The 25,515-nt window shown below is 33.5% G+C and overlaps 2 protein-coding genes across 5 annotated transcripts in view; one reads left to right on the top strand and one right to left on the bottom strand.

Annotated features, from left to right (window-relative positions):
• The window catches only part of LOC145268236 (uncharacterized), a 188,506-nt gene extending 178,263 nt beyond the window's left edge, over positions 1-10,243 (bottom strand). For 2 of the 3 annotated variants that reach the window (XM_080123559.1, XM_080123562.1), the window contains exon 1: positions 9,534-9,773. The gene's annotated coding sequence lies outside the window, so the exon portion shown is untranslated. Of the gene's footprint in view, positions 1-9,533; positions 9,774-10,109 lie in introns of those variants that run through there. The other variant, XM_080123560.1, reaches the window with a different exon arrangement.
• The window catches only part of LOC145268237 (ubiquitin-like protein 3), a 59,244-nt gene continuing 40,964 nt past the window's right edge, over positions 7,236-25,515 (top strand). The window contains exon 1 of one of the 2 annotated variants that reach the window (XM_080123563.1): positions 7,236-7,383. In XM_080123563.1, the coding sequence (XP_079979689.1) occupies positions 7,303-7,383 (81 nt within the window). In that variant the 5' untranslated portion in view covers positions 7,236-7,302. Of the gene's footprint in view, positions 7,384-10,230; positions 10,593-25,515 lie in introns of those variants that run through there. The other variant, XM_080123564.1, reaches the window with a different exon arrangement.

Below are 25,515 nucleotides of genomic sequence, written 5' to 3'. Positions count from 1 at the left end.
ACCCCTATCTCACAGAGGAGATGTTGCGAGTTTGTCTCTGCTTTATCGTTATTTTCATGGCAGGTGCTCGACTGAGCTTCAATCTATGCTCCCCCCTCGCCAAAAACTTTCACAAGAAACACTCGTCTAGTTGATAGTTGAAAACTAGATCAATAATTACCCCCACTCTTTATCTGTGCCTAAACCTAGATTCCGTGAACAAAGCTTCTTTCTTAGAACTGCCCGCCTATGGAACTGTCTTCCGTTTTACTGCTTTCCAGCTGACTACAATCTGATTGTCTTCAAGTCCAATGTGAACAAGTTCTTGATGAGCCGTTCCACTTAAGTTAACAAATTTACAGAATTTCCATTACTAACGATTACTATGTCGTTCAATTGATTACTGTACACTCTTAACCATTATCCTCGAGTGGCATCTGGGCTTTGATAATAGTAGACAGAGGTAAAGGGTAAAAGAGAGAGAGAGAGGGTGAGAAAGAGGGTAGAGATGTACTAAGAAAGAGTGATAGAGAGATTGTAGGAAAAGATAGAGAGAGAGAGAAAGAAAAGGGATAGAGAGAGGGAATAGATAAAAGAGAAAGTGGAGAGAGAGAGAGAGAGAGAGAGAGAAAGTTCGATAGGGGATGAAGAGAGAGAAAATGTAAGACGAGAAGGTATTCTAGAGGAGAGAGCAAACAAGATAGAGAGAAAGAGAAATAAGAGAAGGAAATGGGAGAGAGAGAGAAGGAAATGGGAGAGAGAGAGAGAAGGAAATGGGAGAGAGAGAGAGAAGGAAATGGGAGAGAGAGAGAGAAGGAAATGGGAGAGAGAGAGAGAAGGAAATGGGAGAGAGAGAGAGAAGGAAATGGGAGAGAGAGAGAGAAGGAAATGGGAGAGAGAGAGAGAAGGAAATGGGAGAGAGAGAGAGAAGGAAATGGGAGAGAGAGAGAAGGAAATGGGAGAGAGAGAGAGTGACAACGAAATTGGAGAGAGAGAGAGTGACAACGAAATGGGAGAGAGAGAGAGTGACAACGAAATGGGAGAGAGAGAGAGAGTGACAACGAAATGGGAGAGAGAGAGAGAGTGACAACGAAATGGGAGAGAGAGAGAGAGTGACAACGAAATGGGAGAGAGAGAGAGAGTGACAACGAAATGGGAGAGAGAGAGAGAGTGACAACGAAATTGGGAGAGAGAGAGAGAGTGACAACGAAATGGGAGAGAGAGAGAGAGTGACAACGAAATGGGAGAGAGAGAGAGAGTGACAACGAAATGGGAGAGAGAGAGAGAGTGACAACGAAATGGGAGAGAGAGAGAGAGTGACAACGAAATGGGAGAGAGAGAGAGAGTGACAACGAAATGGGAGAGAGAGAGAGAGTGACAACGAAATGGGAGAGAGAGAGAGAGTGACAACGAAATGGGAGAGAGAGAGAGAGTGACAACGAAATGGGAGAGAGAGAGAGAGAGTGACAACGAAATGGGAGAGAGAGAGAGAGAGTGACAACGAAATGGGAGAGAGAGAGAGAGAGTGACAACGAAATGGGAGAGAGAGAGAGAGAGTGACAACGAAATGGGAGAGAGAGAGAGAGAGTGACAACGAAATGGGAGAGAGAGAGAGAGAGTGACAACGAAATGGGAGAGAGAGAGAGAGAGTGACAACGAAATGGGAGAGAGAGAGAGAGAGTGACAACGAAATGGGAGAGAGAGAGAGAGAGTGACAACGAAATGGGAGAGAGAGAGAGAGAGTGACAACGAAATGGGAGAGAGAGAGAGAGTGACAACGAAATGGGAGAGAGAGAGAGAGAGTGACAACGAAATGGGAGAGAGAGAGAGAGAGTGACAACGAAATGGGAGAGAGAGAGAGAGAGTGACAACGAAATGGGAGAGAGAGAGAGAGAGTGACAACGAAATGGGAGAGAGAGAGAGAGTGACAACGAAATGGGAGAGAGAGAGAGAGTGACAACGAAATGGGAGAGAGAGAGAGAGTGACAACGAAATGGGAGAGAGAGAGAGTGACAACGAAATGGGAGAGAGAGAGGGAGTGACAACGAAATGGGAGAGAGAGAGAGAGTGACAACGAAATGGGAGAGAGAGAGAGAGTGACAACGAAATGGGAGAGAGAGAGAGTGACAACGAAATGGGAGAGAGAGAGAGAGTGACAACGAAATGGGAGAGAGAGAGAGAGTGACAACGAAATGGGAGAGAGAGAGAGAGTGACAACGAAATGGGAGAGAGAGAGAGAGAGTGACAACGAAATGGGAGAGAGAGAGAGAGTGACAACGAAATGGGAGAGAGAGAGAGAGTGACAACGAAATGGGAGAGAGAGAGAGAGTGACAACGAAATGGGAGAGAGAGAGAGAGTGACAACGAAATGGGAGAGAGAGAGAGAGTGACAACGAAATGGGAGAGAGAGAGAGTGACAACGAAATGGGAGAGAGAGAGAGTGACAACGAAATGGGAGAGAGAGAGAGTGACAACGAAATGGGAGAGAGAGAGAGTGACAACGAAATGGGAGAGAGAGAGAGTGACAACGAAATGGGAGAGAGAGAGAGTGACAACGAAATGGGAGAGAGAGAGAGTGACAACGAAATGGGAGAGAGAGAGAGTGACAACGAAATGGGAGAGAGAGAGAGTGACAACGAAATGGGAGAGAGAGAGAGTGACAACGAAATGGGAGAGAGAGAGAGTGACAACGAAATGGGAGAGAGAGAGAGTGACAACGAAATGGGAGAGAGAGAGAGTGACAACGAAATGGGAGAGAGAGAGAGTGACAACGAAATGGGAGAGAGAGAGAGTGACAACGAAATGGGAGAGAGAGAGAGTGACAACGAAATGGGAGAGAGAGAGAGTGACAACGAAATGGGAGAGAGAGAGAGTGACAACGAAATGGGAGAGAGAGAGAGTGACAACGAAATGGGAGAGAGAGAGAGTGACAACGAAATGGGAGAGAGAGAGAGTGACAACGAAATGGGAGAGAGAGAGAGTGACAACGAAATGGGAGAGAGAGAGAGTGACAACGAAATGGGAGAGAGAGAGAGTGACAACGAAATGGGAGAGAGAGAGAGTGACAACGAAATGGGAGAGAGAGAGAGTGACAACGAAATGGGAGAGAGAGAGAGTGACAACGAAATGGGAGAGAGAGAGAGTGACAACGAAATGGGAGAGAGAGAGAGAGTGACAACGAAATGGGAGAGAGAGAGAGTGACAACGAAATGGGAGAGAGAGAGAGTGACAACGAAATGGGAGAGAGAGAGAGTGACAACGAAATGGGAGAGAGAGAGAGTGACAACGAAATGGGAGAGAGAGAGAGTGACAACGAAATGGGAGAGAGAGAGTGACAACGAAATGGGAGAGAGAGAGTGACAACGAAATGGGAGAGAGAGAGTGACAACGAAATGGGAGAGAGAGAGTGACAACGAAATGGGAGAGAGAGAGTGACAACGAAATGGGAGAGAGAGAGTGACAACGAAATGGGAGAGAGAGAGTGACAACGAAATGGGAGAGAGAGAGTGACAACGAAATGGGAGAGAGAGAGTGACAACGAAATGGGAGAGAGAGAGAGTGACAACGAAATGGGAGAGAGAGAGTGACAACGAAATGGGAGAGAGAGAGTGACAACGAAATGGGAGAGAGAGAGTGACAACGAAATGGGAGAGAGAGAGTGACAACGAAATGGGAGAGAGAGAGTGACAACGAAATGGGAGAGAGAGAGTGACAACGAAATGGGAGAGAGAGAGTGACAACGAAATGGGAGAGAGAGAGTGACAACGAAATGGGAGAGAGAGAGTGACAACGAAATGGGAGAGAGAGAGTGACAACGAAATGGGAGAGAGAGAGTGACAACGAAATGGGAGAGAGAGAGTGACAACGAAATGGGAGAGAGAGAGTGACAACGAAATGGGAGAGAGAGAGTGACAACGAAATGGGAGAGAGAGAGTGACAACGAAATGGGAGAGAGAGAGTGACAACGAAATGGGAGAGAGAGAGTGACAACGAAATGGGAGAGAGAGAGTGACAACGAAATGGGAGAGAGAGAGTGACAACGAAATGGGAGAGAGAGAGTGACAACGAAATGGGAGAGAGAGAGTGACAACGAAATGGGAGAGAGAGAGTGACAACGAAATGGGAGAGAGAGAGTGACAACGAAATGGGAGAGAGAGAGTGACAACGAAATGGGAGAGAGAGAGTGACAACGAAATGGGAGAGAGAGAGTGACAACGAAATGGGAGAGAGAGAGTGACAACGAAATGGGAGAGAGAGAGTGACAACGAAATGGGAGAGAGAGAGTGACAACGAAATGGGAGAGAGAGAGTGACAACGAAATGGGAGAGAGAGAGTGACAACGAAATGGGAGAGAGAGAGTGACAACGAAATGGGAGAGAGAGAGTGACAACGAAATGGGAGAGAGAGAGAGTGACAACGAAATGGGAGAGAGAGAGTGACAACGAAATGGGAGAGAGAGAGTGACAACGAAATGGGAGAGAGAGAGTGACAACGAAATGGGAGAGAGAGAGTGACAACGAAATGGGAGAGAGAGAGTGACAACGAAATGGGAGAGAGAGTGACAACGAAATGGGAGAGAGAGTGACAACGAAATGGGAGAGAGAGTGACAACGAAATGGGAGAGAGAGTGACAACGAAATGGGAGAGAGAGTGACAACGAAATGGGAGAGAGAGAGACAACGAAATGGGAGAGAGAGTGAGAACGAAATTGGAGAGAGAGTGAGAACGAAATTGGAGAGAGAGTGAGAACGAAATTGGAGAGAGAGAAAACGAAATGAGAGAGAGAGAGAAAGAAATGAAAGAGAGAGAGAGAAAGAAATGAAAGAGAGAGAGAGAAAGAAATGAAAGAAAGAGAGAGAGAAAAAGAAATGAAAGAAAGAGAGAGAAAGAAAGAAATGAAAGAAAGAGAGAGAGAAAGAAAGAAATGAAAGAGAGAAAGAGAGAAATGAAAAAGAGAGAAAGAGAAAAATGAAAGAGAAAGAGAGAAATGAAAGAGAGAGAGAAAAATGAAAGAGAGAAATGAAAGAGAGAGAGAAAAATGAAAGAGAGAGAGAAAAATGAAAGAGAGAGAGAGAGAAAAATGAAAGAGAGAGAGAGAGAAAAAAAAATGAAAGAGAGAGAGAGAGAGAGAAAAAAATGAAAGAGAGAGAGAAAAAAATGAAAGAGAGAGAGAGAGAAAAAAATGAAAGAGAGAGAGAAAAATGAAAGAAAGAGAGAGAAAAATGAAAGAGAGAGAGAGAAATGAAAGAGAGAGAAAGTAATGAAAGAGAGAGAGAGAGAAAGTAATGAAAGAGAGAGAGAGAGAAAGTAATGAAAGAGAGAGAGAGAAAGTAATGAAAGAGAGAGAGAGAGAAAGTAATGAAAGAGAGAGAGAAAGTAATGAAAGAGAGAGAGAAAGTAATGAAAGAGAGAGAGAAAGTAATGAAAGAGAGAGAGAAAGTAATGAAAGAGAGAGAGAAAGTAATGAAAGAGAGAGAGAGAGAAAAATGAAAGAGAGAGAGAGAAAAATGAAAGAGAGAGAGAGAAAAATGAAAGAGAGAGAGAGAAAAATGAAAGAGAGAGAGAAAAATGAAAGAGAGAGAGAAAAATGAAAGAGAGAGAGAGAAATGAAAGAGAGAGAGAGAGAAATGAAAGAGAGAGAGAGAAATGAAAGAGAGAGAGAGAAATGAAAGAGAGAGAGAGAGAAAAAAATGAAAGAGAGAGAGAGAGAAAAAAATGAAAGAGAGAGAGAGAAATGAAAGAGAGGGAGAGAGAAAATATAAAAACTATCTATCATTGCCTTCACCCCAGTTAAATTCTGGAATGGAAATCAAAAAACTATTTAAAAGAGCTTGACAAATGTTGATAAAAATAAGATAACTTAGTAAATGGAATAAAACGAAGTCACCATTTTTCAGCAAAATATTTAACTGTGCGTTTTTCTTATTTGTGTAAGAAAAATAAATTGTTGCTCCCCTGCGCAGCCGCCGCAGCCTGCGCATGCTTTAGTAATTTCTTAGATTTCACTTATCAAGGAGTCCACAAAAAAAATTTTTTTATCATTACATAGCTATTAAGGAAATCAATTTTTATTTTTAATTATTCTGAAAATTCATCAAAATTCGATTCAACCCATTCGGGATAAAAGATACCCCCCTCCCATAGAGTAAATGCGGTATTGTGGTGACTACTGAAATGAAAGTAATAGACAAATAGTACAAAAGAGAGAGGAACTATATTTGGATGAGCGACGTGTCTCAATGTATCTAGTTAAAAGTGGGATAAACACAATGATAACCCTCTCATATTACTACACTTGATGGTCTCATGTCCTAATTTATAAAAGAATTGTCTTTGGTTAACTCAACCGGGGGTTTCCACCTCGGAACCAAAGTAATCAGAATCTAGTTCATTGTTAAGATGTCCATTTCTCTGTTGGCTGAGGTTGACCCTATGCAGTTATAAGAGGTCCATGCTCCCTGGCTTTGCTTTCTTCCTTTGAGAAGGAGTTAGTTTATTGCTAATCGCCTGGGGCGCCTTTGTTGAAGAATTCTAACGGGGTTGCCCAAGCATTTTTTTTTTTTTTTTGCAGGACAGAGTGTCTTTCTGGGTTTGTATTACTGTACACATAGATTCGAAAAAGTTGTCAAAAACAAATGACTGTAATCAAAGGCAAGATAAGTTACTTTTCTACCTAACTGGATATGTTTTTAGTGTTTTTATTTAATGTAACATGTTTATTCAGCTCGAAAAACAGTGTTTACCGATGTATTGGAAAATTAAATATGGCGCCCGACTCTCTCTTTGACATGGTAAGTTTGGGAAAAGGAGTTAAAAATAAAAAAAATTAGACAAAATACTGTTAGAAACTCGCTCAATATATGTTACAGCGACATATGTTGACATATATTCGGTGGATTTTAACAGTATTTTGTATACTTTTTATTTTTAATTTTAACTCTTTTTTCCCAAACTTACCGTGTCAAAGAGAGAGTCGGGCGCCATATTTAATTTTCCAATACATAACATCGGCAAACACTATGTTTTTCGAGATGAATAAACATGTTATATCAAATAAAAACACTAAAAACTTATCCAGTTAGATAGAAAAGTAACTTATCTTGCCTTTGATAACATTTATTTATTATATATTTATTTTTTGAACAACTTTTTCAAATCTATGTGCACAGTAATACAAACCCGATGAATGGTAGCTTTATGACGTCCATTCGTCTATTTGTAACGTCACCCAGTGTAGTGTGCATAGTGACAAGAAATAAACAATAGCCCTAAGTAAGATCCGCTGTTTTAGATGGACGTTGTTCTTATACAGTTAGATTATTAATGGCCATGTGGCGTTCAGAAATCGCCAAATCCCACATAAGTTCAACCTTGCGTACACATTCAGCATTCGTGGAGAGGCAGGTAAATAAGAAATTGCCTTTAAAAACTTAACATTCATATGAAGTTTAATCGTTTCTGGCTCTAATAAAATCTGAATCAAATACATTTTTATCGACTAAATATGTCCGATTTTTCTAGTGACAGGGCAAATTAATCTACTGTGTTTATTTATTTGCAAATAAATATTAAAAATAAACTCTAACACTAACCCTAAGCCCGAATGACAACGTTTTTAATAAATATTGGTTTTATTATTTGTTACTTAGAATTTGAAAAAAAAAAAAAAATGAAAAAAAAAAAAATGGGGAAAAAATGAAATTCATAAAAATTAAACATTTGCAAAATACCTTCAATATAACAACTTATCCAGACTGTTTCGCTGTATCACAGCTCTCCAATGCGGTTAGACTAGCGAATAATAGCGCCCATCCTGAACCAAAGATTGATTATATTATTTTGTTGACAGATGTTTATTATTACTGAAATATATTATACGTATTTTTTGACAACCAAAAACAGTAACATGGTTGTACAACTCCGCCAGTAACATTTTTACGCAAATAAGTTTAGGAATGAATACTAACCAGAGGCAATTTTGAGAACCCCTGAAACGCTTTTACATAAATAAAATTTTAAATAAGTTGATTAACTTTTTTAAATTCCATAAAATATAATTTCAGAGCTCTAAAAAAACATTTTTTTTTTAACTGACATAAAAGAAGCATGGAAATTACGTTAAAAAAGTAAATAAATCTCTTGAAAAAAAAGAAAAAAAAGAATAATAATACCAAGTTTAACAAATATTATTACATATAATGAATAACATTTTTCTTAAATTCTTGTGTCAAATTATAGGTAAAAAAAAAAAAAAAAAGAAAAAAGGAAAAAGACAACATAAAAACAAATCCATATTTTCTTTCTATTTTAGCATTGGCAAAAATGATCCGAAATAATTTTGGGTGGAAGAATTTTTCATCATTCATCCGAAATCGTTTTTACTTCGAAATAAATTATTTAAAACAAAATTGATCCTATTATGAAATAAAAGCTGGGGTTTGTATTACTGGTCATCTTTTTCTGACTAGTTAAGTCTTGAAAATACGTTAAATAAAAGAGTAAAGAAAACAGGAATTTTTTACAAAAAGGAGTAAACAGGTATGATATGGGTCTAAGAAAGTGACAGAACGTCAGAACGAACAATGGTGGTTTGGTTTGAAAAAAGGTAACCCTTTCTATTAGACCCCCGCTCCCTCTGTACACGTTTTAAACTTATTTGGAACAAGAAAATACCAAAAACAAAACAAAAAAAAAACAACAAAAAACAAATGAACTAATATAAAAAAATATATAAAATTTGTAATTTTATTTTTAATAGAAAGAAATGAAAATTTTAAGGGACTGAAAATTCTCAGGTATAACGCGAAAAGACAAACTTGTTGCATCTGGAGGAGAACAAAGTTTTTCGCCAAAGAAAAAGTAGGCTAAAAGTCTTTTTTAAGCATAATAATTACTAATTATCTCTTCCTTTAACAGCTTTAATTTTATATTATAGATAGAAAATTGAAGTAAAATGCAATTTCTTAGGTATTTTTCATCTTTTTATAATTTGTTTATTTCTTTACCCTTTCTAATCCAAGGAGAAAATAAATCTGAAGTTTTTTTTGTTTTGTTTTTTTAAAATCCTACTTGTTGCAAAGTTTTTAAAAATATTTTTTCTAATGGTTTGATTTTTTTTTTGCCTTTTAATTAAATAATAATACGAACAAAAAAGAAAAAATATAAAATGTTAAAAATTTTAATGTTTTTCTTTTATTTGTTTTTTTTTGTTTATGAAATGTAACGTTATGTGAAAAGGTAAAAAAAAAAGTAAAAAACAGTAATAAATAAATAAATAAAATCATTCATAAAATAAATTACCTTTTTAGTAATTGATTTTTACCGAAAACGAAAACTTTGTCGCAATAATTCTTTTTATGCATATAATAATGAAAATAGTTCCTATGAAGCATTTTTCCAAAATAAATTACACACTTAAAAAAATACATTGCATTCTTTAAAAAAAAAAATGAAAATTAACAAATTCTTCAAAACTTTGAAATACAAATGTGTGTGTGTGTGTGTGTTTGCGTAAACATACGTCAAATCAATAAGATTCCGAAAAAAAAACGTACCACAGAAAAGGGAACCTGCAACATGTTTCATCCAAGAATTTATGGCCGAAAATTTTTTTTCTTTAAAGAATGTTGGTTGCAAACACACTTTACCCTTTAGGGAGAAAAGTAAAAGTTCTGAAGAAGAAGTTTCTTTTTATTTTCTTCTTTCTTTTTAATTAAAAAAACAAAACAAAAAAAAAAAATAGATGAAGAAGAAAAACTTTGATAGAAGCGTTAAACGAAAATTGGGTTGCGTATAAAAATCGGACAGTTCTTCAAGTTACGAAACGAAAAATTTCTTCTCTCTATAGTGAATCAATATTGCAATTTGTAGATTTCAACAATGCTAATAATTGATTAAACATGGAAGAAAGATGTTTCTTTCTTTTTTTTTTAAAAATATTTATTCATACTATTTTCTTAAATTGATTTAAAAAATCAAATTAAAAAGAGAAAAGTTTGAAGACTGTTTTTTCTTTTGGGGAAGATGGAGGTATAGGGGATGATGGTAAAAAGGCGGATAGGAACTAAATTTAAAATATTTTTGTAAAAATACAAAAATTAATTTTTAAAAAATTAAATTAAAATTATTACCTTCGATTATTGTATTTTTGTGGGCAGATATTGCATCCATCCGATATTTATTTAATGAAGAAAAAAAGCGAAAATAATGCTGTTCTAGTTGATGTTTCTTCTTCCCGTCTTGGCTAGCTCCGCCTCCATTATTTTTTTTTTTCTTTACATTAACACGCCCACAATGCACCGCGGTTGTCGCCCCCAAAACGTCATAATAACCAAAAACAACCGAGTTATGGAGAAGGAGATGAGAAAGGCAGACTAATGTCGTATTTTGCTGTTTTTATTTCGGTCTGAAAAGGTCGTGCAAGCCGTTTTGATGGACTTGGGTGTCTTCGCCAGTTCGAGAGCAGTCGATGAAGCTAATAAATTTGACTGCATCGTGTGTATTTGACCGAAGAAAAAGCTGCAGAGAAGGCTTCCCCCCTTTTTTAGGATTCGCACAATATAAGTCATCATCAGGATATGGGGACCAAAGGAGGCCCTATTCCTCGAAATAAGGTGAGAATAAACAATAAACAATCATTCGTAGATCTCTTTTTAAATCATTACGATCGGCTAGGTGTATTATCACTTTGTAGTAGAATGTAAATATTCCTTTTATTTCTTTTAAACCCCCCCCCCCTCAAAAAAAAAAAAAAAAACATACTCTGTCTGTGTGTCTCGTTCTCTTTTCATGTCTGTCTGTGAGTCTTTTTTTCGCAATCTCTTCTTTATTAGGGGGACAAAAAAAAAATTCCCCGTTCAAAATATCCACTACTATTTAACTCCATATAACAAACGATAAACATAGCTGCACATGGAAACAGAAATTTCACTAAAAAAGCAAAAATTAAAGCAATTGTTTTATAAGGTCATCGAAAAATAAATGTTTAAACAGTGGAGTGACTCCCCCCCCCCCTTCTCTTGAAGTAGTCACTCTCATTCACTCTCTCTAGGGTTTCTTTTGTTTCCTTATTTCTAGGTATCCGTATTAAAATATTCCTTAGATCCTGTGAGATATATATATATATATATATATATATATATATATATATATATACTTACGACTTTATTTACTTAACCATGATATCCTAAATTATTTTATAAAATGTTTGTTTTATTTTTATCTCACTAATTTGTGCTTTGTCCCTCCCCCTCTGAATTTATTCCTTCGGGTTTTTTTTTATAAAAAAATGTTACTTTATTTATTTATTGTAATTTGTACAAAAATGTCTTCAGACCTGTATAACATGTTTTAACTGCATTATAATTAAGTATTAAGCGTATTTTTTTGTGTGTGTGAGGAGGTGGGCAAGAAGTGAAATTGTGTTTGTACAGTTATATAATATAGTGTGTGTGTGTGTGTGTATGAGATTTCTGTGTGTAGTCATGTGTTTACTCCACCGTTCGTAAGTGTTCGTCTTGTGTACGCACGTAAGATTGCTCACGTATATATTTGTTTCGGTATTTACTTCAGCATGAGTAGTGCTTACTATGAACAAACAAATACTTGTGGCACGTAAGCTACATAGGCATTTCGTTACCGAGGGTAGTAATCCAGCTGAATGTGGAGTAAAGATCACATACAGAAATCTCTCTCTCTCTCTCTCTCTCTCACACACACACACGTACGTCTCGTATGTATATAGTAGCACGAAAATATATCTTTAGCAAGTTAACTACACAGAGACGCTCTTGTTTCATTCCAGTAGAAAATCATTAGGTTAAATGTTGTCTAAGCTTTACTCGCTGAAAAAATAGGTAAAATACATATACATGATATGACTATTGTAATACATATGTATATATATATATATATTCATAACTTCCCTACTCGTTTATTGAACACTGAAGTAAATACTGAAAATCAATGTATAAGATATATTGGTGCTTGTGCACTCATTGAACCACGCTATTTTTAAGTAGTATTTCCAAGTTAAATTAAAGTTTTACTATATCTTTTTTTTTTTTTTTTTTTTTTTTTTTTTTTTTTTTTTTTTTTTTACGTGTCCCGGCGTATTATAAAAACCCCGGGTTTGTATTACTGTACACATAGATTCGAAAAAGTTGTCAAAAAACAAATATATAACAAATAAATGTTATCAAAGGCAAGATAAGTTACTTTTCTGCTAAACTGGATATATTTTTTGTGTTTTTATTCAATGTAACATATTTATTCAGCTCGAAAAACAGTGTTTACCGATGTATTTGAAAATTCAAGATGGCGTCTCACACCCTCTTTAACACCGTAAGTATGGAAAAAGGTGTTATAAATAAAAAACTATACAAAATACTATTAAAAACCCGCCGAATATATGTCAACCTATGTCACGGTAATATACATTGAGCGAGTTTTTAACAGTATTTTATCCGTTTTTTTATTCATAACATCTTTTCCCACACTTACCGTGTTAAAGAGAGAATAAGACGCCATCTTGAATGTTCCAATACATCGGTAAACACTGTATGTTTTTCGAGCTGAATAAATGTTACATTGAATAAAAACCCGAAAAATATATCCAGTTTGGTAGAAAAGTAACTTATCTTGCCTTTGATAACATTTATTTGTTATATATTTGTTTTTTGACAATTTTTTCGAATCTGTGTACAGTAATACGAACCCAAAACCCCAACCCACTAACTTTCCTATGTTAAGAACGGCTTTCGTAATAATAAAAAAAACAACCTCGAAAGCTGTTCTTAACATGGTGGGTGTTTATTTCCGAAAGTCGTTCTTAACATGGGATGGTTGGTGTTTACGCTGGGGCAGGTCGTAAAAAAATATCTCTTTTTATTTAATAAATTGTTAGGTGAAAGTACAGAATAGTTACAAAAGACCCTCCTTTCCCCATGTTAATGGCTTTCTAAATAACGTTATTATTTCAGCATGGTTCAATAAGTGCATAAAGTACCTTCATATGCTGATAGTTATTAATATTTGAGTTATTTTAATAAAAAAAAAATCTGCATTAGTAAGGTTTTTCGTAAAATTAACTATTAACACGACCCATTTTAACAAAACAATATTTGTGTGCGTCAATTACTATGACGATCTGAGCGTGCGCCAATTTCTATAACGATCTGAGCGTGCGCCAATTTCTATAAACTAAATATGACACCTATTTTTTCCCTGACAAATGTGATACTAGCTCAGTAAGAAATAGTAGAAGACAACAATCTCTCCTTAAAAATCAAACCGATGAACTGTTACATAGACATAAACGGGTGCTTTATTGCTTTACTTGCTAAGTAAATACAACAGGATATAGGTAGGTAGATACCGACAGTGTAATTCTATTATTTGATTTTATGTATTAGTCATGTTTGTTATTGAATTTTTTTTAATAAATGTAGTGTAATTATTTTTCGTGTATTTATACTTATATTGGACTTAACGGTACTTATGCATTTATGTCACCGTGATGAAATAATAACGTTATTTAGAAAGCCATTCTTAATATGGAGAGGGTGTTTTGTAACTATGCTGAACTTTCACCTAAAAATGTCGTAAAACTTGAATTTAACTTGAATACTATTAAAAAAAAAAAGTACTAGTGCAGTGGTGTGTGCACTGCCGCACTGGTGCAGTGCACTTATTGATCCGTGCTGAAATAACATTTTAAAAGCCATTCTTAACATGGGGAGGGTGTTTTGTACCATACAATTGTACCTATTCTACCTTACAATTGAATAAAAAAACAAAACTTTAAACTTGGAAATACGATTTAAAAAATAGCGCGGATCAGTAAGTGCATTAGCATAAGAAAAGTCACATAAGTGCATAAGCACCGAGTGTAGTTTATTTATTTATGTATTTACTTATGCAGAGAAGTTAATGTGATGAAATAACGTTATTATTTAGAAATCCATTCTTAACAGACGGGGGGGGTATAAAAACTGGCACGGTATCTTCTCTGCAATAAGCACCATTTTTTTTTTCTTCCCCCGATTTTATTTTTATTTATTTATTTTTTTTATTTATTTAATTTATTACAAAACTATTTTAATTTTGTATTACTCTGGTTAATTTTACTCAATATTAGTCCGAAACCAACCAATACAAATTGCCATTCCTCGTCTCAAAAATATGTAATCATTTTAATTTTATTTGATAATTTCCGAGATAAGTATTGATACTTTTAAAATTATTCCGTTCAGTCTTGGATGTTAAACTCCGATTTTTCTTCACGTGCATCTTGTAAAGAAATTGAAGGTTACGTCGGCCGAGACGTTGCAAAAAAAAAAAAGATACGAATAATAGTAGTCCGAATAATACATATTTTATCTTTTCTTTTTCTTCGCTCTGCTAAGAAAAGATTCTGTACAAATATAATATATATATTTGAAATATATAATCGTGGACTCTTTTCTTTCTATAATAATAATAATAATAATGAACAATCTGTACTACTAAAAAACAATTTTTTTTTTCTTTCACCCCGCTCCTTCCCGTCTTTTTCTTAAATATGTTAAGTTTTTACGTAGGAGAACCTGCTACTTGTTGCCTTCTCAGAATATTATTCTGTAAATAAATAAATAAAACAGTTGCCATCTTTGTAACCTAGAAGTAATTCCTTCAGACTCTTACCAGTGTTTTTATAGTTGTGCATTCTTTCTATTAATAATTATCGACGATAATTGTAAAGAATACGAAATATAATTTCAATCTTTATTAACATTGATCATATAATAAAAAGAATATTTAATTCTTGAAGCTGGCTTTTCCTTATCCCCCCCCCAACTCCGTACTGTTGTCCTTCAATATTTTCAGCAGTTTTTCCTGCTCCTACATGAACATGCACCCTCTTTCTTTCTTTCTTTATTCTCCCCTCTCTCTTTCCCACTCATAAATAAACCATTTACTTACTGTCCTATACTGAAATTAGAGCTTATATACATCAATCCCTATGTCTGCCTAATATTTGTTCGTACAGCTGAGAAAGCAAGCACGTAAGAATGAAATCCGGGTTCCTGAAACAGAAAAAGAATAAAATACACTAGTGTGTCGTATGTTAACTATTTTTTCAGGTAACAATTTATGCTCTTTTTTTTTTATTAAATAAATTGATGCATTAAAAAATAACACCAGCAAACAATTACAAATTAATGAATAAAGCGCAACAGTTTAAAAAATAAATACGATGTAAATATACCAGTAAAATATAAGTACTTCAGAATAGGAACGAGAAAGTTATTATTTAGAAATCTATTGTTAAAGTTATCTTTAACATGGGGAAAGTGTATATTTTTTATTTATTAAATATTCTGTACTTTCACCTAACAAGATACCATGAAAAATTGAATTAACTAGAAATCCCATCCAAAATAAATAAAATAACGTTTCGTATTCTGCATAAGTACTAGCATTTTCTTTAAGGGTGTGAGTTCCATTTTCTGTTTTCCGTAACGTGGATTTAATTTTGTGTGCTTGCCTTTCGGCTGTTATCGGAACTCGTTACCGGATTTTACCGAACCAATATTTGTCAGCCATGGAAGCTGATACTTAAGCACAATGAAAGAAATTAAAGTACAGGCAATTTGGAAGAAGAAAAAAAATACGTGTTTTTCCATGTCTTTTAAGTAAAAAAACGTTAATTGCGATTATAGACCTCAAAATATTATTGTAACAAAAATTAAAGATTTACCCAAGTAGTGCTTTTGGGTTTCGTTTTTAATTGCATCCTCAGACGGACAATTAGGCACATTCAATGTGTCACATTGTTATATCATTATACCCGGGTGGAGGATTTGAAAGAAGAAAAAAAATCAATATATTTACAAATTTTGTTTATTTTTTATTAGGATTCTTAAAAATCCGTAGTAGTTTTCTCTTATTTTATTGACTTTAATCGATATTCGATTCTTTCTTCGCTGTATTTATAAAAATATCAGATCTCGTATATCTTTCTCGCCCAAACATGAGTTTGATAAATGCATTTGAATTTTTGTTTTGATTGATATTTAGTAAATAGTATTTGCTATGAATTGACTGTGTGTGTGTGTGTGTGTGTGTGTGTGTGTGTGTGTGTGTGTGCGCGCGCGCAGAGAGGGGGAAAAAAGGAACAAACCGAGTTGTTTCTCGAAAAAAAGACAAAACCTTGATAAACACTGTTCCTTTCTATTTCTCTATTTCGTCGGAATACTATTGTGATTATTCTCATCACACACACAACGTGACATAGTTATATGGAATAAGTCAGAGTTGCAACCTTGGTAGAAGTGAGTGCCCCTAATGATGGAGGTCTGAACAGAGCTGAAAGTGAGAAACAGACCAAATATCAAGGTTTCATGTATGATATGAAAAGAAAATGATATCAATCATAGCAGTTATTATATGTGCCGCAGCAGGGCTTCTGAAGAAGAACCTGAAGTCCTACTTAACTAATATTCCTAGTGAACCAAGTGCAAAAGTGATCCAAACAATTGCACTTAAGGGAACAACGAGGATACTAAAAAGAGCTTTCTTCGGTTGGTTTCAATAAAAAGCGGGGCAATGTTAGCAGCTGGTTTGACTGCGCCATATCCAGCGTTATATATATATATATATATATATATATATATATATATATATATAATGAGAGAGAGGAAAGAAATTAAAATACTTGTGCAACTTAAACCTGTAAGTTCAAATTTACGATTAAATTTATTATTTGACATTGTATTGTTTGTATTGATTGGTTGGGATTAATATATCAATATGTAAATGCTGGTATTTATATTAGATTGAAGTTTACCCTTGCTTGTATCATGGAAACACCTCATTCCCTTTTTATACACACACACACACACACACACACAATACGGACTAAGCTGAAATAAGGTTATTTAGAAACCCATTCTTAACTATAGTGAAGGTGTATTTTGTAACTATTCTGTACTTTTACCTAACAATTGAATAAACAAAATACCGTAAAATTGAATTTTAACTGAAAATCCTATCTAAAAAATTACATGGTCTGTAGTTTACTAAAGCACCTTGATATTGAGAAAAATAAATAAAAGGTTATCTTTAACGATTACTATTTCCACTTTACTTCCGGTTGCGCCACCCCATGTTAAGTATGCTTTTATTTCTAAATGTTATTATTTAGATAAACCCGTAACATGTGAAGGATGAGTGAGGACTTCCTTTACCTTTACTTTTTACCTAATAATTTAATAAACAAAAGATCACGTAAAATTCAATCAAAAACGAAAGGAAGTGAAAAAATAATTAAAACAAAAGTAAAACTGAAACGAATGTTGCATCAAATTCTATTTACTTAGAAAAAAAAAAAAAAGTAAATATTTTTTTTTTTTTTTTTTCAAACATCACACACACACACACGATGTATTTTTATATCTCCACAGCATACAAAGTACATTGAAAATAAGATGCTGTTCATTGTACTACTACATAGTCAATAACTCTGGAGTCCTTTTCTTTATCGCATATTTATAACGTGATTTTGTTTTGATGTTGTCTTGGCTTTCGGGCCAAGATGGTGCTGACACTTCGCCTTTTCTGTCCTCGGTCGGTGGAGGAGAGATCCTTCATGATTGAGACAGTTTAAATTTTTGTTCCTATCCAGAGTGCCCCTTATTTTTGGAGCTAGATTTTCAGTACATTAAAAACCGACCTTGTGTCTTCTTGCTGCTCTCGTGGGGAGGCAAGTAAATGGGAACTAAGTTAGGTCAACTAACAATAACAATTTCTTTTCGGAAAACGTTACTATTGTCAACATAAATTATCTTAAAAGGAAATAAATACATTTGGGAAATTAGTAAAAAATAATTTATTTACCTACTCAATTGTGACCTATTTGCGTTAAAAACTATTGAATGAAAAATATAAGCCTTCTGTTAAATTACCGTATATATTGTTTGGAAGTAAAGTGGTCAGCCATGTTTTTATATACCTTTCGTTTACCTATACCTTACTTCCGGAACTAAGAACATGGCTGACCATTTTACGGTGTTTATTTAGAAGTCAACCTATTTTCAAAATAAAAATATAGAACATTTTTTCTAAAAACTTTGATTTACGTAGCTGTTACAGAACGATGTCATATGCCCCCTCCCCAAAAAAAAGCTTTGATTTACGTAGCTGTTACAGAACGATGTCATATCATATTACCCCCCCCCAAAAAAAAAAAACTTTGGTAAATTGATCTAGTACTGTTTTTATAAACTAAGGAAACCACATTTTATAACGAAGCGAGGTTTTGCTTTGATTCGCTATGTTTTACAAATAAGTTGGAGACGACTCTGTTTGGACCATCACGATCAAAATCAGCTTTATAATGGATACAATTTACTATTACAATTGTAAAAAAAAAAGAAAGAAAAAAAATATTTTCGGTCAATGTCTAAAATCTTTTCAACTCAAAAAAAAAACTTTTACAATGACGACTTTATAGGTTTCCAGGGTGCTGAAAACGAATATATACTTTTAAAGTGGTGAGAAATAGTTTTCATGATATGGTCACCTAATGATTTTTTTTTTTTTTTTTTTTTTTTTATCTGCCGAAAGCCTTTTTGGTTAATTTTTACTTCCCACCTTAACAATAACTTTTAACATGACTCTACAGGTTTTCGGGTATGGTGAAAACAAATATCGCGTTTAAATTTGCCGCAAACAAGTAGTTTTCCGGATATTAAGCGATATAATTCTTTCTTATCAATGGTGAGCATTTCTATACGCGCAAGCGCGAGTATATTTTGACGCACGCATCAAAAATATATGCGCGCTTGCGTGTACAGAAATGGCTACCACTGATAACATAAGGAATTACACGTATCTGTATACAGATTTTCCTTTGTGTTCTTTAATGTCCTCGTATCTTTATTGAAGAATGAAAGCAGAAAAGCAAACACAAATGCCCCCCCTTCCCTTCACTATGTAGCCAGAAAGTGGGTGCTGATTTTACATTAAATTTACATAGAAAAGTGATGTCCACTTTTTTGAAAAATTTCTTATGAAAACTATTTCTCTGCACCACTTTTAATGTATATATTCGTTGGCAGCACCACCACCCCCACGTAATTGTAAAGTGTTTTTTTTTTTTTGTTTTTTTTTTTGTTTTGTTTTTTTGGAAACATTCTAGACATTGACCTAACTTTCTACATAAAAATTTTTATCAATTTACATAATTTTTAGAATATGACCTCTTCGTTTCCGTGACAGGTATCTTAGGCATTAGAATATTTTTGCAATTTAGTTTTTAAAAGAACAGGTTTGATTCTTAGAAGTAAGCACTAGCAGTATCAGAATTTTTGTAGGAATTTTTGACACCCCTAACACGAAACTGCGAATACAATATAAAAATCTCGTAATTTCTCTGTTAAAAGTGGGTTATTTATTTTCTTTATGGATTATACTTCCAAAATAAACTATTACAGTTGTTTTAAAAGTAATAAAAATATTTTTATTTTTTTTTTTAAACAGTAATGAATTTTCCGAACTCAATATTTTTCAATTTTTAAACTCAATATTTTTAAATTTTTAAATTTTAAAAATCTATCAAAATTTTTCTATTGATTCTATTTTTACGATATTTTCAGGGTCAATGTGAAATTTTATGTTCTTTCCAATAAACCGAATATAATATTTTAGACAAACGTTTTTTTTAAATTCACGCCCCCCCATTTTCACGCCCCCCCATTTTCACGCCCCCCCCCATTTTGAAATGTCTATTAAAAAGTAAATAATTAATTTATGTTTAATAGGTTTATATATCACAAATTGAAGAGAAAAGGTCAATAAATAATATATTCAAATTTAAAACAAAAAAAAAAATCAGTTTTTTAGAAATTTACCTGTAAAGTCCGAAGTTTAAAACCTTATTTTATAAGAACACATTTTTTCTTTTTGTCTTTTTTTTTTTTTTTTAATGAAACCTTGGTCCTTGCTCCTTTAATTGAAAAAAAAATTAGGGCTTGAATTACATTTTTCGAGGAGTTATAAGCTTAGAAAGATAGGGGGTCGAATAATTTACGCCTCTCATTTTGAAATGTCTATTAAAAAGTAAATAATTAATTTATGTTTAATAGGTTTATATATCACAAATTGAAGAGAAAAGGTCAATAAATAATATATTCAAATTTAAAACAAAAAAAAAAATCAGTTTTTTAGAAATTTACCTGTAAAGTCCGAAGTTTAAAACCTTTTTTAAAAAAAAAAAACACATTGTTTTGTTTTTTTTTTTTTTTTAAATAAAACCTTGGTCCTTACTCCTTTAATTGAAAAAAAAAATTAGGGCTTGAATTACATTTTTCGAGGAGTTATAAGCTTGGAAAGATGGGGTGGAATTATTCACTATTTTCACGAAATTTCTGACACTGCTAAGTAAGCACCCTATTTTACTCGCTACCAATATTTATAACTTCACTGGTTTTTATTTCCTATTAAATATAACTTTTTTTTTTTTTTTTTTTTAAGGTAAGAGGTGAGTGATAAGCTAAAATAAATTGTCTTTGGCTAAATTAATCAATTGTATTTCCTTTAAGATAATTTATGTTGTAAATAGTAACGTTTACCTTTTCTTTCTCTAGGTGTCGTGCTTTATTTTCCTTTATAATACATTTGGTAATATTTGTCTAGTGAAATTTTGGGTGAGTCATTGACTTAATAACACATTGATTTCTAATCAGATTTTCACTAAAGTCCTAAGCATTATGACTCATTAATTCATTTCCTGTTTAGCTAAATATAACTGTGATTGATGATTAAAAAAAAAACAGTCAACAAAAGCTGTGAAAGATTTGGATGCTTTTACAGAAATACGGCATATATTGGCACAGTTTTCTGATTGCGATTCATAGAATGGGCAGGAAATAGTCCGTTACGATTTTATGGCTTAAAAAATCTTTAAAAAGATGTTTTTTGAAAAAAAAGAAAAAGAAAAAAAAAAAAAAAAAGCGGCCGACACTAAGCATGTGAATGCAAAACTAGGAGTTAGGGTTTAATATTTTATTTATATATATCCCCACTCACTCAAAAAATAAGGTTGACTCCTGCCACCCCATCCCCCCCGCCCCACACACACACAAAAAAAAAGAAAGAACAAAAAGAAATAAAGTTCATTCAGTGACTGATTTAAAAAAAAAAAAAAAAAAAAAATCTCCATGCATTAATTTATTGATAATCTTGAATTATTCAAGGGATGGTGCATCCTACCGGATGTCAAATGTCATTATTTGTATTTTCAACTATAGTTGACTTCATTTCCTTAAAAAATCTCTGAAAAGTAAACATTAACTCTTCTCTTCGAGTGGTCTTCAGACTTTGATAAGTGGTGACTCCTTTAAAAAGTCTCCAGTCGTCCTTCTCATCTGTGCCATGAAGTGGGGGGGGGTAGTATAAAAGCGATATGGTCATTATTCAATAAATCTTTTAATCCTATTAATGCGATTGCATTTAATTCAAAAGCATAACACTGAACAATTGAAAAAATATCTTATAAAATAATTTTGAAAACGTGAAATAGGACAGAAATCTGTACAAAAGGTTTAATTTTGCAAATCTCTTAACTGATTTTTGTTATTTTGAAACGAAAACTAATTTTATAATAAATAATTTTAAACTAATTCCATATAGATTTTGGTTAAGAGCCAGATATACAACTCCAACTTGAAGACCAGCCTATTTGTTTCCGGTTCTAAACAAACAGGAAAACTGGTAGTTTATTCTTTAGAAACGGTTGAGGAAGTTATTCTAACAATTCTTTGTTGTTCCAGTCCTTGTGTGTGTAACATGTAATCCTAAGTCATTCAATAAACACTTTATTTACAAACAATTGTTTCTGCCCAATTCGTAAATATACAAATTTTACCAGACATTGACAAAGGTTTCATTCAGTGCATAGCACATCACAGTCAAGCTGAATAAAAAAGTTTGTGTGTGTGTGAAAAAATGGGCAAAATCAATTTGTAAAAAATTTTTTTTTTTTAATGCCATGTTAAATTAAGATCTCTAAAAATTGATCTACTGTATAACTTTTATGCAAACAACAAAAAACTATATATAACTACAACTAAATTTTCAATAAATGAGGATGCTTTAAGTAAGATGGTTCGTAGAGTAATTATGACTGTAATGAGTCTAAGAGTAGGATAGATAGGATGACCAACCATGGATACACTTTTTATGGCCTTGTGCTTTATTTGTTCAATTGTATTATATATTTTCAAATAATTCCTTTTTTTTTTTTTCATTTCATTTTCACCTTAAACAAGGCATAGTGCCACTATGATGTAGGGGCTACTATCTGGAACATACTATGTAGAGAGTTGAACAGAAGATGTCTGTTTACATTACACTTGAACTTCTGCATGTCAGTACAGTAAGGGAAGCAGGGACCTGGAAGGGAATTACAAAATCTAGCAGTCAGAGGTAAGAAACTATTATTAGAGTAGAAGGCTTTCTGGCATTTAGGAATCTCTGTTAAGGTGGGATTTAACTGTTTGTTGAGAGTATTTACAGCGGAGGTGGGGTACAAGGGCTTGAAGTTAGTAAAACAGATACATTTTATCGATGGGACAGAGGTTTAAGCCTAGCTGCGGGACCTATTAGGTTGGCGATTCTCTTTTGAAAAAGTATAGTAGCTGTTCTGATACTATACTTCATTTTTAGTGCCTTCAGTCAAAAGAAATCTTTCTAGACGGAGACAATTTTAATTTTTCCAATCCAGAGTGCCTCTTTTTGGGGAGCTGGATTTTCTGCAAATTAAAAAAACGACTTTGTGTCTCTGTCCTTGTGGGGAAACTAAGTAAATGGCATTTAGTTCTCTCCCGCTAGAAAGTGGGGTGGAGAAGTCAGTGTCCCCAAGGAGGAACACTCTGATCTGCAAAAAAGTGCCTGGGCAGCCTCGTTTGCATTCCTTGGTGAAGGCGCCTCCAGGCGATTAGCAATAAACCAACCCTTTCTCAAAGAGAGAAAACAAAGCCTGGGAGGGTGGACCTCCTAGAACTGCACAGAACTTAACTCCCACCACAAAATTAACAGGGACAAGATAATTACAGGAATGGTCTAATCTTTGTTGATTTTGGGGACCCAGGATAAAATCCCTGGCCGATAAGAGAAAAATTTCTACTGAATTGATTTATTATGGTGATAAAAACAAAAAATCCTACTGAATATAACTTTTGTCCCTACCTGCTGATGCAGTAACATAAATCTCCTTTTTCCTCTTAATGTCAGATGATCATTAGTAGAGTTTTTCTCTTTGTATTAGTGATTATTTATCACCTGAATCTTAATGATTAATTACAGATTAGGCATAATTGATTTGGGAATTATCACAAAGATCACTATTTCTTTGTAGTAGTAAAGTATTGATTTTTAATATATTTTTAGTGCTTTTCAAATTAAAAAAAAAAAAAAAAAATTTAGCAAAGTGCATCAAGCCATTTAAAAGGTAGTATGTCTATATACCATCTGAATGTTTGTCCAATGCAACATTAAACATGGTGTGATAGACCTTGACATTACCTCTGCTAGGCTATTCTATTAGATTGTAAATTAAATGATGGACAATATTTATTTTAACTATCACTAGCAGACCATCCGCTGTTGCCCAATCGCAAAATACACTTAAATGTTATTTTAATTTATGCAGATTTCATATTATAGTGAATTCTCTATTATATTGTACCCATGATATAGTAGTGATTTCAAGATTTAAAATATATATATATATATATATATATATATGACTTGGGTGCTATCAGAATCGAAATCAAAACATTTACTGCTCTAGCATGATTTGTTACTATCATAGTTACTGACAGATGGATATCAAAACTTTAAAAATTAACTGACTTTAATGTATAAATGTATATTTGTGCATGCGTAGAAATAATGTTTAGTCTACTAATGCTTCAAAAGTTTCAATTTTGACCCCCTAAGCAACTATGTTTACTAGCTAAAACTAAAACGAATTTGTTTCACATACAGGTCTAAATCCCCTATATAACAAGTCTATAGACGAAAAATTGACAGTTTTGTAGAGACTGTTCCGCATACAGAAAAGGTCACTATATATATATGAATGAAAATTTGGAATTAAATGCAATAAATTAAAAATTTTATGACATTTACTGTATGACAAGGAATACAAAAGTTCTTTTCCTTAATTCATGGATTTTCAATAAATAGCTCGGCAAAATGTTTATAGGAGTTAAAAATTTTGCTATTCAGCACATACAGGGCTCTACATTGCGAGTGATTTTTCAAAGTGTCGATTAGAAATAATGAAACGCTTATCTTTTGGCAGTTGCATTTCTTTCACTGACAACTGAGTGAAAAATATCTTTTCAACTTTGTTCGTTTTATATATAAAAAAAAAGTTAAATTATTTAAACAATAAAAGTTTAATAGAACAATATATATTTTTTTTCTTTTTTAACAAACGCTGTTGACAAAAACATCTGAAGAAATTTGAATGTTTATATCTTCAAGTATCAGCATAAAATTTGTTGTATATTTAGAATTACACTTATTAAAAAAATCACAGAAAAATCTTTATGACGTACATACTCGTCACAGAAAGATGTCATAAAAAAAATTAAAAAAAAGTCAAATTATGTAACAATAAAATATTTAACAAAACAAATTTTTTTTTAACAAAGGCTGTTTAAAAAAATTGAGGAAATTAGAATGTTTATACGTTCAAGTATCAACAAAAAATTTGGTGTATATTTAAGATTACACTTATTAAAAATCTTTATGATGTACATATTCGTCATAGAACAAAGATGTCATATTCTAAAAATCATGTGGATTTGGCTAGTAACTTTTCTACTTGGCTAGTAAACGAAAATATTTAGTTGTCAACTAGAGATAAATTTGTCCATAGAGCCCTGACATATTGAAAAACTAAAAAGCTTGGATGAAAAACCTAAAAGAAACCTAGATTAAAAAGGATATTAGATGGTGTAGTTAAGTGCAATAAAGAAAAATAGAGGTACAGTCATAAGATCCATGGCAATGAAGAATGCTATAATACTTATATTGCTTTGCTCAATCGCATATATTGAGCTTTTTATCTTGTTGGGATTGTTTTATAAATATTAGTACTAATATTTATATGGATTTTAATTTTACAGTATTTTGTAAAAAAAAAAAAAAAAAAAAAAAAAAAAATTTTTTTTTTTTTTTTTTTTTTTTTTTTTTTTTTTTTTTACATGGTCCCCACTTATCAAGTCCCAGAAGCAACTCGAGGATAAGGGTTATTGCGTGTACCGTAATCAATGGGATAATATAGTAATCGTTAGTATTGGAGATTTGATAAAGTGTCTTAAGGGGGCGGTTCATCAGGAATTTGTTTATGTTGGACTTGAAGACATCCAAGTTGTAGTCAGGTGGGAAACAGGCAAATGGGAGAGAGTTCCACAGTCGTGCACTTCTGATGTTCATGGAATCTATGCTTTGATTTAGGCACGGATAAAGAGTGGGGAAAAT

Source organism: Euprymna scolopes, chromosome 43, assembly GCF_053919585.1.
Source record: "Euprymna scolopes isolate OS-2025 chromosome 43, ASM5391958v1, whole genome shotgun sequence".
Taxonomy (NCBI): Eukaryota; Metazoa; Mollusca; class Cephalopoda; order Sepiida; family Sepiolidae; genus Euprymna; species Euprymna scolopes.
This window is presented reverse-complemented; position numbering and strand designations above follow the sequence as displayed.